General features: G+C 37.7%; 1 protein-coding gene across 2 annotated transcripts in view; it reads right to left on the bottom strand.

Annotated features, from left to right (window-relative positions):
• CD44 (CD44 molecule (Indian blood group)) overlaps nt 1–13,354 on the bottom strand; it is a 55,128-nt gene that overhangs the window by 28,341 nt on the left and 13,433 nt on the right. For both annotated transcript variants that reach the window (XM_030484603.1, XM_030484604.1), the window contains exons 2-4: nt 5,742–5,907; nt 1,891–2,027; nt 577–648 (exon numbers count right to left, since the gene is read on the bottom strand). In XM_030484603.1, coding sequence (XP_030340463.1) covers nt 577–648; nt 1,891–2,027; nt 5,742–5,907 — 375 coding nt within the window. The remainder of the gene's footprint in view (nt 1–576; nt 649–1,890; nt 2,028–5,741; nt 5,908–13,354) is intronic.

Below are 13,354 nucleotides of genomic sequence, written 5' to 3'. Positions count from 1 at the left end.
AACAGTTGTGGATTAATATCAGTTCATCCATTTTTGCCATCCTATCTCATCTGTCTAGATCATACATCACTAAATTATGTCTAATGTATATATGTTAATATATATATTTGTCCAACATATAGGGCCTATTCTGCATCAAATACATTGATCAGACTGTTGATTTTAAACATAAAATCTTGTCCTCTGTAAAGTCAATCAGAATTTTAGAACGGAGACAAATAATTTGTTATGAAAGTTTTCTTCCACTTCCAGCTGCTTTTCTAACCAGCAGCTCAAATGAGATGTAGAAAAGTTGCTTCTTAAGCAAAGTCCTATATGTTAAAGAAACATTAGAACCTCTGAGGTGTCAATTAATGTCAAATACCTATATAAATAATGTTGGTAGCACCTTGAGACAAACCAAGCTCCATAGGATTTAGGGGAAGACAAGTGGCTAATTGCCTTACTGTTGAACATCTCTTGACTTCTTTTTCATGTTTGACTTGATTTTTAATAGTATCAATTGTTTATACAAAAAAAAGATAACCAGATCCTAAAAATGAAACATGTGGCTGATCTTTCTAATAAATACAGTACCTATTTCACCCTGATTATCAAGAACAGAAGTATCTAGTCCTTCAATTGGCTCACACGTTTTGTCCTTTGTTTCTGTAAAAGAAGGAAAATAGAAAATACTAATTTGAGAAAATTAAGAATAAAAGTCATGTGTATACCCCTATTAATTGTACAGAATTACAAAACATCACCTTCAGATGTGGACAATTGAAAACAAATTTCCAAACGTTATTCACTTATCTACCTACATTCCCTTTTTGTTCTTTCCAGGTGGGGCATTTTAAGATTGTTTTGTCAGCTAACAACAAGATTTTCCATTTCCATAACCATTCCAGAAAATTATTGCCATCAACATCAGTTAAAATAGTCTTATGACCCAGTTTCTACGCAGAGAGTTCCACTGTCTTGGTGGCAGCGGCAGCTCTAATCTAATCCTTTTTAGCCAGAGAGTAAAAGCCCTCTATGAAGGGCTCTAAGAGTTGGGAGAAGTTATAAAGCTTTTGTGGGGGTGGACATCGCTGTAGCAGAAGAGTCATCCATGGGTGTCAGAGGATGGCAGCTCACCTGATGTTATGCCAATGCAAAAAATTATCTTTAATTATATGACCACCAAGATCAAAATAAAAAAATGTCACTGCTATCCAAATCATCAATGAATTTTGCCTACAGATTTCTGCAAGATGTTTCCACTGTGAATTCAATAATTTACTAAAAATCAAGACATTTTAAGTTAGTCCATTTTTATTTTCAAATACAGTGTTCAGGAGTTGTCACAAGATTGTCTACATTTTCCTAATAGTATAGTAAAATATTCCCAACTATTAAAAAGTTCAAAACCTCAGACAAAAGTGATCTGCTTCTGACCCACATTGCTATCTAACTGCCTAATGTCTGAACATAGATTTGCCTGACAGCAAATGCTGGATGAAACTACTGCAGGTGGCAGCCACTCCTAGCACCCATTACCACAAATAACTTGGTTGCTATAGAAGCTCAGGTATGAATGAACATAAGAGCTGAGCACCATCGCCTGCAACAGTTACATCTGTAAGACTCACTCTTGCAGAGGTTCACTGCACTAAGCCATTAGGATGAGCTGTTCTGAAGCTACTAAGTTAAGTCCCAAGGGCAGAAAATGGTTTAATTCAAAACACTCTAATGACAAAATGGGTCAAATGCACTGCTGACATTATAGATACTCTCTTCTAGAAGCTGACAAAATGTATTTCTTCTCAGCTGAAAACCAGATGATATTTAGTCCAGAAGCTCTCATTCCAGGACCTTAAGTAGGGGATTACATGTTTTTGTTAATATGTCATAGAAACATATACATACCTGTCGCATTGTAACAGTATGCATCATACCGATCAGTTGTGTTTGCTGAAAGTTTGTAAACGCCAGTATGATTTGCTGCACAAAGATGATAGGGATTGATTCGTGGGATAACAACATACCCCACTACAAAACCATACCTGTGAAGAACAGGGGAAACTACACCATATTACATATTATAGCAGATGGCCTAAGCGCTCTACATATCTCAAACATGAAGAAGAAGCCATTATTTTATCTTACATTATTTTTTAAAAGTGCATGCATTTATGCATACTTTTTATATACGAAGGATGTTCCTTTCTTACATGTAGCTAGACCAGTTTCCAGCCACTCAATACCATTTTCCATGTAATTTCTAGAGCTAAACTCATTTTAATTAAGTGAGCATCTTACTAGCTAGGAGGATCTGTTCCAGAGCAAGGCAGTGAAAGTGAAGGACCAGAAAGCAAGTGCACTTTTTATACAGCGTGAGGTTGTATTACCTGACACTAAAGACTCGCTTCATCTTTTTTTCAGGGAGTCATATTTTTATTGCTTTCAGCATAACATACTGCTCAGTGACATGTCACACAGAAATGTTGGGGGCTTGATAGTATCTGAGCAAATTCAGAGATTGTTTGCAAGACACATCACTTTTTGCAAAAGCTGACAGCTTAGTAAAATATTCAGATACAACACTCATTCAGCCACAAATCCTTACTATATCTTTCAATTGAACAATGCAGCTATTGTGTACAGAACTGATATATTTCAGTGAAGACTGCAGTTAATAGAGCTATGTAACGCACAATGCGTTATTAGTATTTTGCAATCCTGTAACACCTGATTAATTCCAATGTATTTAGCTGGGAGGTGTGATAGAATGGTAACAAGAACTGCGGTTTGCATTGGGTTTTGTTTGACTTCTTGAGTGGTATAATTTGTCAGAGAGGAGCAAATTTCAAGGCTTTGCAGGTTTTTTATCTGTGAGCCCCATTCCAGCGACATGCCTAATACGTGCAATTCTGAAACTCTTGTAGGTGGAATCATAAACTGCTTTACACTTCCAAGTAAGACTATGATGTTGACACTTTATAATCCATTAATTGCCTATTTGTGCTATAGTCAGTTGATCCATCTTATTCTCTCACCATTCCAACATGTATTTTGATGATTACATGCAGTATATTCTTTCTCACCTACTCAAGCTTGATAAGAGCCTAGCCTTACTGACAAGGACTTCTAGCACAGGATCAACAAATGAAAGTAAGAGCGTGGGAGGGCTGGCCAGAAGGAAGGGAGGAAGGAATCCTGTCTCCATGCCTTACATGTCCAAATCTGTCCTCTGTTAAACTGTGAATTAGAGAGAATTGTAATATTAGTAAAAACTACCGTTCCTCACTGCAAAAAAACAGTGCCCTCTACTCCTTCTTTCAAATCTCTTTATATTTCAACTTCAGAAAAAACTTTCCACACTGCAGAATACTCATAACTGCTAGCACTAGAAATCTCTACCCCTACGCATTTAGTAAGGATGTGATCAAAAGGAGCATGACCAGTATGCTGATCGAGGGAGGGGATTTTCTCCCTCCACTCTGCTCTGGTGAGACATTCCCTCCCTGCAATCCTGTATCCAGCTCCGGGGCAACAACACAAGAGGGATGTGGAGCTGTTGGAGCAAGTCCACAGGAGGCCATGAAAATGCTCCAAGGGCTGGAGCACCACTGCAATGGAGACAGGCTGAGAGAGCTGGGCTTGTTCAGCCTGGAGAAGGCTCCAAGGAGACCTTAGAGCAGCTTCCAGTGCCTAAAAGGGGCAACAAGAAATCTGGAGAGGGGCTTTTGACAAGGGCAGGTAGTGACAGAACAAGAGTGAATGGTTTTAAACTGACAGAGGGGAGATTTAGATTAGGCATTAGGAAGAAGCTCTTCCCGGTGAGGGTGGTGAGACACTGGCACAGGTTGCCCAGAGAAGCTGTGGCTGCCCCACCCCTGGCAGTGTTCAAGGCCAGGTTGGCAGGGCCTTGGAGTAACCTGGTCTGCAACTGGGTGGAAGGTGTTCCTGCTTCTGTCAGGGGGTTGGAATTGAATGAGCTTTAAGGTCCCTTCTAACCCAAACCATTCTATGATTCTATACATGTTTTGTAGTGCTGAATAATTCAGTATTTTCATATGTTAATGTTAGAGAAAGAACATGCGTGCTATGTTAGGCAGCAATTTTCCCTCGGAGTAAAAATCATCTGAAGTCTGTATGTGGTATTATTTTAAATGTCATTCTCACTTCTCACGGAAGACTCTTCAATAATTTCCTGTACATTCTTCTCCGGCACTTTTGTCCACCTCTTTAACCACTGCGCAGGGCATAATGCTTGTGAAAATGAATGTGCCACATGCGTGATATTTAAATGTATTAAAATTATTTCAAGGCACTGCACATGCATTTTTCCATGATTAAAATTACTTCGTATAGATACTATTAATTTGAAAGGAGCTTTATTCTATTCACAAGGTCTTGTAAGCCAATGGGAGAGAACAATCAAGCGAGAGAACTGAAATGAAATGATTCACAGGAAATAGTTACAAGTTGTATTAATGCTAGTACTATTTCTTACAGAACTAGAATGGAAGACTTAAGATTTTGGAGAAATGTCCACTGAACTTCTCTGCTCCAGTTAGAAGATAAAATCCATTTCTTTATATTTGCTGTTTATTTTGGATCACAATAAAGTTGAAAACCTACTGAAATTTCTTTCAACTCTAACGTTATAACAACATAAATCTTTGTTATTGATTAAATACCAAACCAACAACAACAAAAAAAAAAAACCAACACAAAACCCAAACAACAAAGGAACAAAACACAAATAACAAACCCTACTTCAAATTTACAGCTACTGAGATCAATCTCTTTGCTGCATGTGAATGTTTAGGATGACTTGCATAATAAATGTGCTATATATTTTGCAAAGCAAGATCACATAATTATCTAGTCTGACATATTTACAGACTAGAGGACTGTCCTGATTTGATTAATGTTTGAACAGAGGGCATCCTTAAGCAAAGTATTTCATCCTGACAAAATTTGGTGTGACAAAGAATCTATTACAGCTCTTTTAAGTTGTTTCAGCCAATAATTATTATCCTTACATATTTTGTTGCATTTGTACTCAATTTTTTGAACACAAAATTTTCTGTATCTTCCAGTCTCTTGGAGTTATTTTTTTCTAAACTGAAGAGCCTGTATTATGCATATTTTTTGCCCTATACATCATTAATTACAGTTGGTAAATCACTTTACAACATGGTTTTGGTTTTTTTATCGCTGTCTTCTGAAACTTCTCCATTCACAGATTATAAGAATGGACTAATACTGTGGCCATTTTTTCACTGTGATGTCCACAGCTCATCCCTCACATTACCACTTGCTGCTTTTTACTGTTCCTTGACAGACAGATTTCTCTGTATTGTATATACCACCTTCAGTCTTTGACCTTACGTTAGATCATTAAAAACATAAATACTTTTTATATGCTTATTTTACCAATTATTCAGTGATACAGTATGATCTGAACATCTTCTTAACTAGTTTTTATACTGTCAATCGCCTGTTATATTAACCTCTTACAGCTAAAATCTAAATGAATTTTTAAAAATAATTGGTAAAATGTATATGCAATCAAGGATATATTTATTACTGGACCCAGAGCAAACATACACACGCACAAAGATGTTTTGTTCATCACGGAATATAACTTACTTGAGTACTGATACAGCCATTAATTAACATCTATATACAAACAACTGTAACTATTACACTATTGCACGGATGGAGGGACTTGAGATGACATACTATTTTTTCAAGAATTTCTTTACCTGCAAGTTTCAAATCCAAGTTCATGAGCTTTCTTCAACTGCTCTAGTGTTGACAAGGTACTGTTGAGAGCTCTGCAGAGTTCAACTGCTTCAGATCGCGTGAGACTGTAGCGACCATTTTTCTCAACATGAAAAACTCCTCCATATCTGCAACTAACGTTGAATTCTGTTATCAAAAGAAAAGGAAAAAAGTAATTACAAATTGTTGGACTTAATGCTTCACTAAAGACCTAGAAATGATTTATTTTTAAGCATAGCACTTTCAATGCAAGCCAGCAACAAGTAGCAGCTACTGATTTGTTCAGAAAGAGCACTAGGACTTTCAGCCTTCTTCATGCTTCCCTTCTTTGGGCTGAGACACAAGCCAAATCTTTAGCCTTTCCAAAAATAGCAATGCAACAGGTTTTTGCTAGGTATCTAGCACTTTTAACATATCATTAACAATAACGTGCAGAAGATGTAACGACATGTGAAAGTCTTGGCAGCCACGTTACTGCAAAACTAACTGAATATTCAAATGTATTTGAAAACAAAGTATTTCATTCATTGCAGAATTTTTAAAAGATTAAATGGTGTATAATCAGAGTCTTTATGTTCATAAGGTTCTTTAACTATCTTATTATGATCCCTTCACAACAAATCCTTTTAAATAAATATATATGTCAATCCCCAGTTTCAGAACTAGTTCAAGTAACATTATTAGCTAGACAAAAGCAGAAAGCTTGCATTGGTTTGATGTTGTATGGTCTACCTGAGACAAAAACTAAGTAAGCTGCAAAGATATTCTGAAGTAGATGGATGTCTTAGATGGATTTTAATTTAATAATACTTTAAAGGTTTGCACCTGGAAGTAACTTTCAATGGCAAGTAGGATGAGGATAAAATTAATGCATAAAGAAAAGTTTTAGATTCCATAGTTACATTGTGCAATTTGTTTTTTGGCCTTCAGCCTGGGAACCCTTAACAAGCAGTACATGCAAAGCCTACGGGAGGGGAGCACCTCATATGATTCACTACAGACACTGAACGAAAGGCATAACGGCTAGAGGCTCTGAGGAGATCACACTCCATTAATCTTTATGTTAGAAAGATACTGCCTGCAATGCAACCGTGGAAAAACAGTATGATGCAAGGAAAGCCTGTGACCAAGTAAAAGGAGAGAAAAAATAAACCTTTGTTTATCATTTTTTTAATAAGAACAGCTAAGAAAGAGTTAATAATAATACAAATAACAATTGTGTGTGGAGAGAACAGGGAAAGATCAGGATTCTTCAAAGCAATATGAATTAATTTTGCTCCTGCCCCACCTTTCCCTCAAGAGAAGAAAGTGGTTGCAGCTCCAGACTAGAATTACAAGTGCAAAGCACACTTAATTGGGGTAGCCTGTTATACCCAGTGAAGAGAGGAGCATGACTCATTTTTATCTTAATTTTCATGGGAGTTCCATGTGCAAAAAAGGGAAAAAATAGACCAGTCTTCTCCAAATATTAAAAGGGGGTATCTATACAGTCTATTTGAAATAAAAGATGCCATAAAATAATTATTTTCCTAAAAAACATGAGATGTAATTCATGCACATTTGCATTTACACATTCTATGTAAATAACAAGCAACTTTCCTAATGCCATTTTTGCTTGATGGTCTACCTTCTTCTATAGCATAGATGTAAAAGCAAATAACAGTAATCAAGGTGTGCATTCTTCCTTCAATTGCTTTTTTCATTGGTAATCTGAGGTTATACTATCTACAGTGTATCTATTCGGTGTAAACTGCAAGGAATGTTCCTCTCCACAGGTAACAGGAAACAATCAAGGAGATAAAATACCAGACTGGATCCAGACTGTATGGTGTATGAGAAGACAACCATTACTTGCAGCCTAGCAAGAAGTCTGATAGTGTTGATGGCTGCTTGCCCAAAGGAGCTCAAAAGCTGTGCATCCAACCTTAAATACTTCTATCATAGGCAACAGAATTGATCATTATGTTTACTTGGATTGCCTTTCCACAAAAAGAATCTGAAAAAATACCTCTCCCCTCCTGCCCCCCAATTATTTAGGCTGACAAAAATGTTTAATGTAGACAAAATTAATATATATTTTATAGCTGTTTAACAGTCTTGATTACAGTTCCTCGCATTTTTATTATCATGGTATAAAAAAATGTCAAGAGGACATAATTTTTAGGTTTATAAAACTTATGCAAGACTAACATGTTTTCTCAAAATGCCTGTATTTTGAAAAAGCTGTTCTCTTCCAGGGAAAAATAATTCTATTAAAATTTCTCTGAAATGCCATGAGAGGCTTTGAAGGCAAGAATGAGGAACCTCATTTGTTAGTGTCCTTATATGCAAGAGGACAGTAACAAATACGTTTTTCTTTCCTGGAGGACTTAATGTCTTGCAACAGGTCTGAGTTCCACAGTCTGAGGAGAAGCTAGTGGATTAACTCAGAATGACAGTCTCAGCAAGTTCCCACACATGATTCTGAAATAGTCACACTGTTTCCACAAGTGCCAGTCACAGACGTGCACAGCACTGGTCCTGTGTATAGCTAAAGGACTAGAGACCTTCTGTGGCCACACTCCTCACTGAACAGCACCACATACTCAAAAAACATCGCCACACATACACAGTGTACAAATACAGTCAACAAACATTCAGGTTGCAGATCCCAATAGATGTTTTCTTACGACAACACAACAAATAGCTTCACTTTACAGAAGGATATGGCCCGTGACTAGTGGGCTAGAGCTGCTCTGACAGCTGCCATATAAGTGACTTCTACTTTGGCTCCAAATGTTCCATATTCAAAGCCTGACATTATTTGGAAAGTGTCCAGTCAGTAGCTGTATTAAACATAAATGACCTAGACAGGAAAAAGGCTTCTCTTTTCCCTTCTCAATTCTCTCTTCCCTGTAGAACCCAGCAGACCCAAATTTGTTAATAAGTAAACATACTCTGTGAAGCCCAAGACTTAATGTTAAATTTGGGATCAGATCACAAAGATCTGTTTGATAACTGAAAAGTAACAAGCTCAGTGATTTTTGGAACTAGATTTGTTTGGAACATCAACATCTCTTCCAATACATTTAGGCTAATTTCTGAATAAAAGACAACATCCACTTGTTTTGGGTTGCAGCCACATCTCACAGCTCATTCCAGATACACTGAAGTATTAGGTGAAGTTAACTTTTTAGAGTGAATTTGATGCAGTTGTCATCAAACTTCAGCCTACTCATGGTTTTAAAAACTACAGCATATGCTACATGACCATCCAGAGATCCAGTCATAGTCCAGATCCCACTTATTAGGCACCCAATTCCTTACACTCCAATTGTTGAAAATAGGCTTATTTATACAAATAGACTTCATGGAACTACTTGTAGGCTACAGTTACACACATGTATATTTTCCATGGAAATGCTCAGCCTAGATGTACGGCGTACATACTGTACACCAAGACAGTGGTGAAGTGGGAAGTATCAGGCTTATTGCACATGTGCTGACCAACTGCACTGCGTGCACGCACAGGAAACCTTGCTCATGCACGTGTGCGTCCAGGAAACCCTAGGTAAAAATGTGGCAATCCAAGTCTCAAAACTGGGTTTGAGGCCATCCAGTTAGTTGGCCCTTTGCCCTAAATTCAAACTGAGACAGCATGCTTTGCTTTTGCTTTGATTATATCTTCTACTATTAAAAATGATTGTAACATTGGTGCAGTATAGACACTCTGATCGTGAAGCAGTGAGTGTGGAAAAAGGACTACAGCAGTACCTAAAACACACATGACATTTCACAGTCTAAGCAAATTGCATAAACCCAGCATTGCCTCTGAAGACAATTAATTACCACATTTTAAAAATGGCAAAATACAGATGCAGAGCTTTCTGCACAAATCTGTCAGGGAATCAAGAGTTTTTACTTTATGGTCTCATATTTTAACATCCAGACAATGAGGACCCTTAACTGAATCAATTAAAATATTTCCAGTCATATCAATACAAAGCTTATAAAAATAGAAGATGAAGTCTAAATTAACACCTTAAATTCTTTTTTCTATGCTGACGTTTATAGACTAATTTTGAGTTAAGGAATAAGCATGATTGCCAAATCCAAATCTAAACACATATTCCACTTCTACCATTAATGCAGGAAGGTCAAATCCATTAGTTTAATATTGATGTTATTTAGCTGGCTTTAACACAGTTATGCAAAAGATGGATTTTTTAGCTTGTTTCAAGAGACAAGGCAATGAAAAACTCATACCGTGTACCAAACTGTTACAGATCCCTTCAACCCTCCTGAAGTTTCAGGGGAACTGATTCAGAGTGAACTCACAAACAGCACTCAAACCTTCCCTTCTGCCCCCTCTTACAGCTGGCAAGCTTTTGGGGGCTGACAAGCCGTGATCTTTCCCTGACATCCACATGATTTGCTAGCACTGAAAGACAAAATTGTTTAATAATAGCTCTCAAGAAAAGGCAAGAAGCACTAGACATGCCTGCGCTGTCATCATTAATCTCACCCAGACCATGAGATTTGGGTGACTCAACCCAAAGCCACGGGATGCCCCTAAGCCTGCGCTGAGTTTTATGAGCATGGAGAACATAAACTTTTACACTGGACATTTCTCCCTCTCTGTCCCGGGATTTCTGGTGCTCTGTCTCAATCAGCTGCACGTAAGCCCTTCTCTGCTATTGCCATTCATGGATCTAAACCATTAGGCTCCATCAGTACTTTTCAGTCAAAGCCACAAACACGAGTCCAACAGCAATTTGTGAGCTAGAGCCCACTGGTGTGATAGAATCAGCTGAAACAGACTAAAGAGCATTGTCCTTTCATGAAAGTGTGAGTTACACCCTGATTATTAATACTAGAGGCTTGTTAGAAGCTGTCACAGTAAGAAGCCAGGTGCAATCTCTATTTCCACCCTGGTTCTGCAATCCTTACACATAATGAGTAACACTGACTCATGCTTACTCTTCCCATTGCAGTCGATTTTCCATAAAGATTTTTGATTCACTGTATGGATGTTTCATGCACTGCTCCCTGCTTTTCATTGTTTTCAAGACAATACCTAGTGGTTTTATTCTCAAGGTGGACGCTGTCTTATATTAAAAAAACCCCTGTTAGTTTAAAAACTGAAGAGACGCATCAAAGGAAGTGAAAGATTTGCAAAAACCCTGCCTCCCTTAAACAAAAAGACTGTAGAAAAATACTTAAACACAAGGCTGCTAACAGAGTTCTTGGTAAAACCACAGCATGGCAACAGGAAATGTTGGCGTGCTGTTAACATGGGGATTTTCCTTTTAGGTTTGTGGTTCAAGATGACTGATAGGCCACCAGGATGTAATAAACTAGGGCTGAAATAGGACAGAACTAGGGGTTTGGCAGTGCAGACAGGTTTTGCTCTCTGTTTATTTTAATATAGTTACTACCTTTATTGGAAGAACTTTGTTCTAAATTTATTAAATAAATCTCAAGCTTTAGGCAGATACACATAGGTAACTGTTTCTTTGTAATCACAGATTGAATAATCTTGTACCGGCACTTCTAAACAGGAGTAACCATTACCTGAGCACTCATATCTGCATTGTTAATATTAGCGTCTGCTTTACAGCATGCTAGTAATAAAGTAGAGAAAAGTGGTATATTGAAACGGATTAACACCCATTTAAAGAGACTCCTAGTAACTATAGTTCCTCTCCAGGCAAATCTAGAATTTAGGCCATATGAGCCCTAAGGTCTGAAGAGGTCTGGACATGTCAGATCACATCTCTCAGTTCAGACCTATCTCCAGTTGATGTGTGTTTTTTTAAATGTTTCTCAGGAAAACAGCTTCGTGGCTAAAGAAGAGTGCATATTTTACTGCTGACTAGAGGAAATGCCCTCTGAATACAGAATTTCATATGGGATGGATTCATGAAACGTTTCAGGATCCAAGACGTTTTGTCAACAAATATACTAAGATAGCCCAATTACCACCATTTTGACATCTGCGAGAACTTGAATATACAAAAATATCGTTCAGTGATTACCTGATGCACTACACTACACAGGAGCCTGGATGGCATTACTATTTGCTGAGTATTCCACCATTTCTTTAGAGGCTATTAGTAAAACCATTCATTAAAGCAATTTACAGCCCAGACAACCGTAATAGGATACAAAGGCTTCCACCTTTATGTCAGGTGTTGGACTAAAGCCCAGGTCAGCCGTGATGAAAAACCACTGGATAGCTGTTTTCTAGATTATGTAAAATGATTCATTAATGCCAGCCACAGTCACTAATAGACACGTGTCGACATCATTAAAACACACCTATACCTGAATCCCTCAGGGCTTGATGGGGAAAGAAAAATTCTGCTGGGAAAGTTGGACTCTAAACAGGGATGACTACACACTGATCAAAGTTTAGCAGTCAAATTTTGCAGGATCCACATGAGTTAAGCATGTGTCTATGAGGCTGCAGTCCTCTACCATCACAACAAAAAAGCACCAAGGATCAAGCTTGGGCTATTGCCATGTTACAAAACCTAAAATGGTTGTTAGGAAATAAATTTCCAGATTTAGTGGGAATAAAGTGTATTTTTTTGGCTTTCAAAGTATCCCCTGTGGATACTTAAGTAAAAGAAGGGGTTCGTTTGTCAATTTCTAACTGTCTTTCATTTTGAAACTTAGTTTACACAAAGTAAAAGAAACCAATTTAAGAAAGTTAAGTGTTTACATGGTTGCAATACAATTAGATTGTTTCAAGAACCCAGTCCAGAATTTCCCTGTAGCTTTTTTTTTTCATTTCATAGTTTCATTTCAGTTTGGCATTGGAAGATGTTCGAAGTCTTGAAAATTTTCTTGGGAGAGAAAAAACCCCAATAGTTATATCCTTATTAGATTGCTGATATTGGGGGGAGAGGGGTGGTGGGGTGTGTGTGTGTGGAATAGGGGAAAATCTCTGCACGCCTAGCTTTTTAAAATACAGTAAAGTCCAGGAAAACAATTTAAAAGGAATTTACCTGCTTGCTGCAAGGAGTGCCTGCTATAAATAGAGACAACATATTCTGAGGAGTTGGGTGTGGTGACAAGAAAGTGAAGATGTCTTTCCAAAGATCCAAAGGTATAAAATCAGACCTTTCTTTGAAGTTGTGCCAAAGCTGTTCCTACTACCCAGTTATATTTGTGTACCCAATAATTTGGGCTGAAAAGGCAAGTAAGATAGTAGCTTCCTCACTCTCCTGTATGCTCTTAACTACATAAAAAGTCATGACATAACCATGCTAACCCTGTGATTCAAGTGGGCTCAAGTGGATCTCTGAAATGAAAAGGAAAGATATGACTGGGGATACACAGCAGCCAGAGAGGAATACACTGCAGTAGGATGACCTTTCTGCACCAAATGTTAACAAGTATTCCTCACATTTCTGTGTTATTTCAGTAAGACTACGTTGGAAATGGGATGTGGGACAAAGCTCAAGCTGTTGAATCCCTTCTAAATTTTTCTTCTTAACAAATCTGGCTACTGGTCATGGAAGCCATTGTCTCTGTGTCTATTTAACAATGGGCAAAAGTGTTCAGTCTCTTAATCTGGTAGCTTTACTGGCTGCCAATTTTAAAAAGT

This window comes from Strigops habroptila, chromosome 4, assembly GCF_004027225.2.
Source record: "Strigops habroptila isolate Jane chromosome 4, bStrHab1.2.pri, whole genome shotgun sequence".
NCBI classification, from domain to species: Eukaryota; Metazoa; Chordata; class Aves; order Psittaciformes; family Psittacidae; genus Strigops; species Strigops habroptila.
The sequence above is the reverse complement of the archived record's forward strand: the minus strand, read 5'-3'. Positions and strand labels throughout refer to the sequence as shown.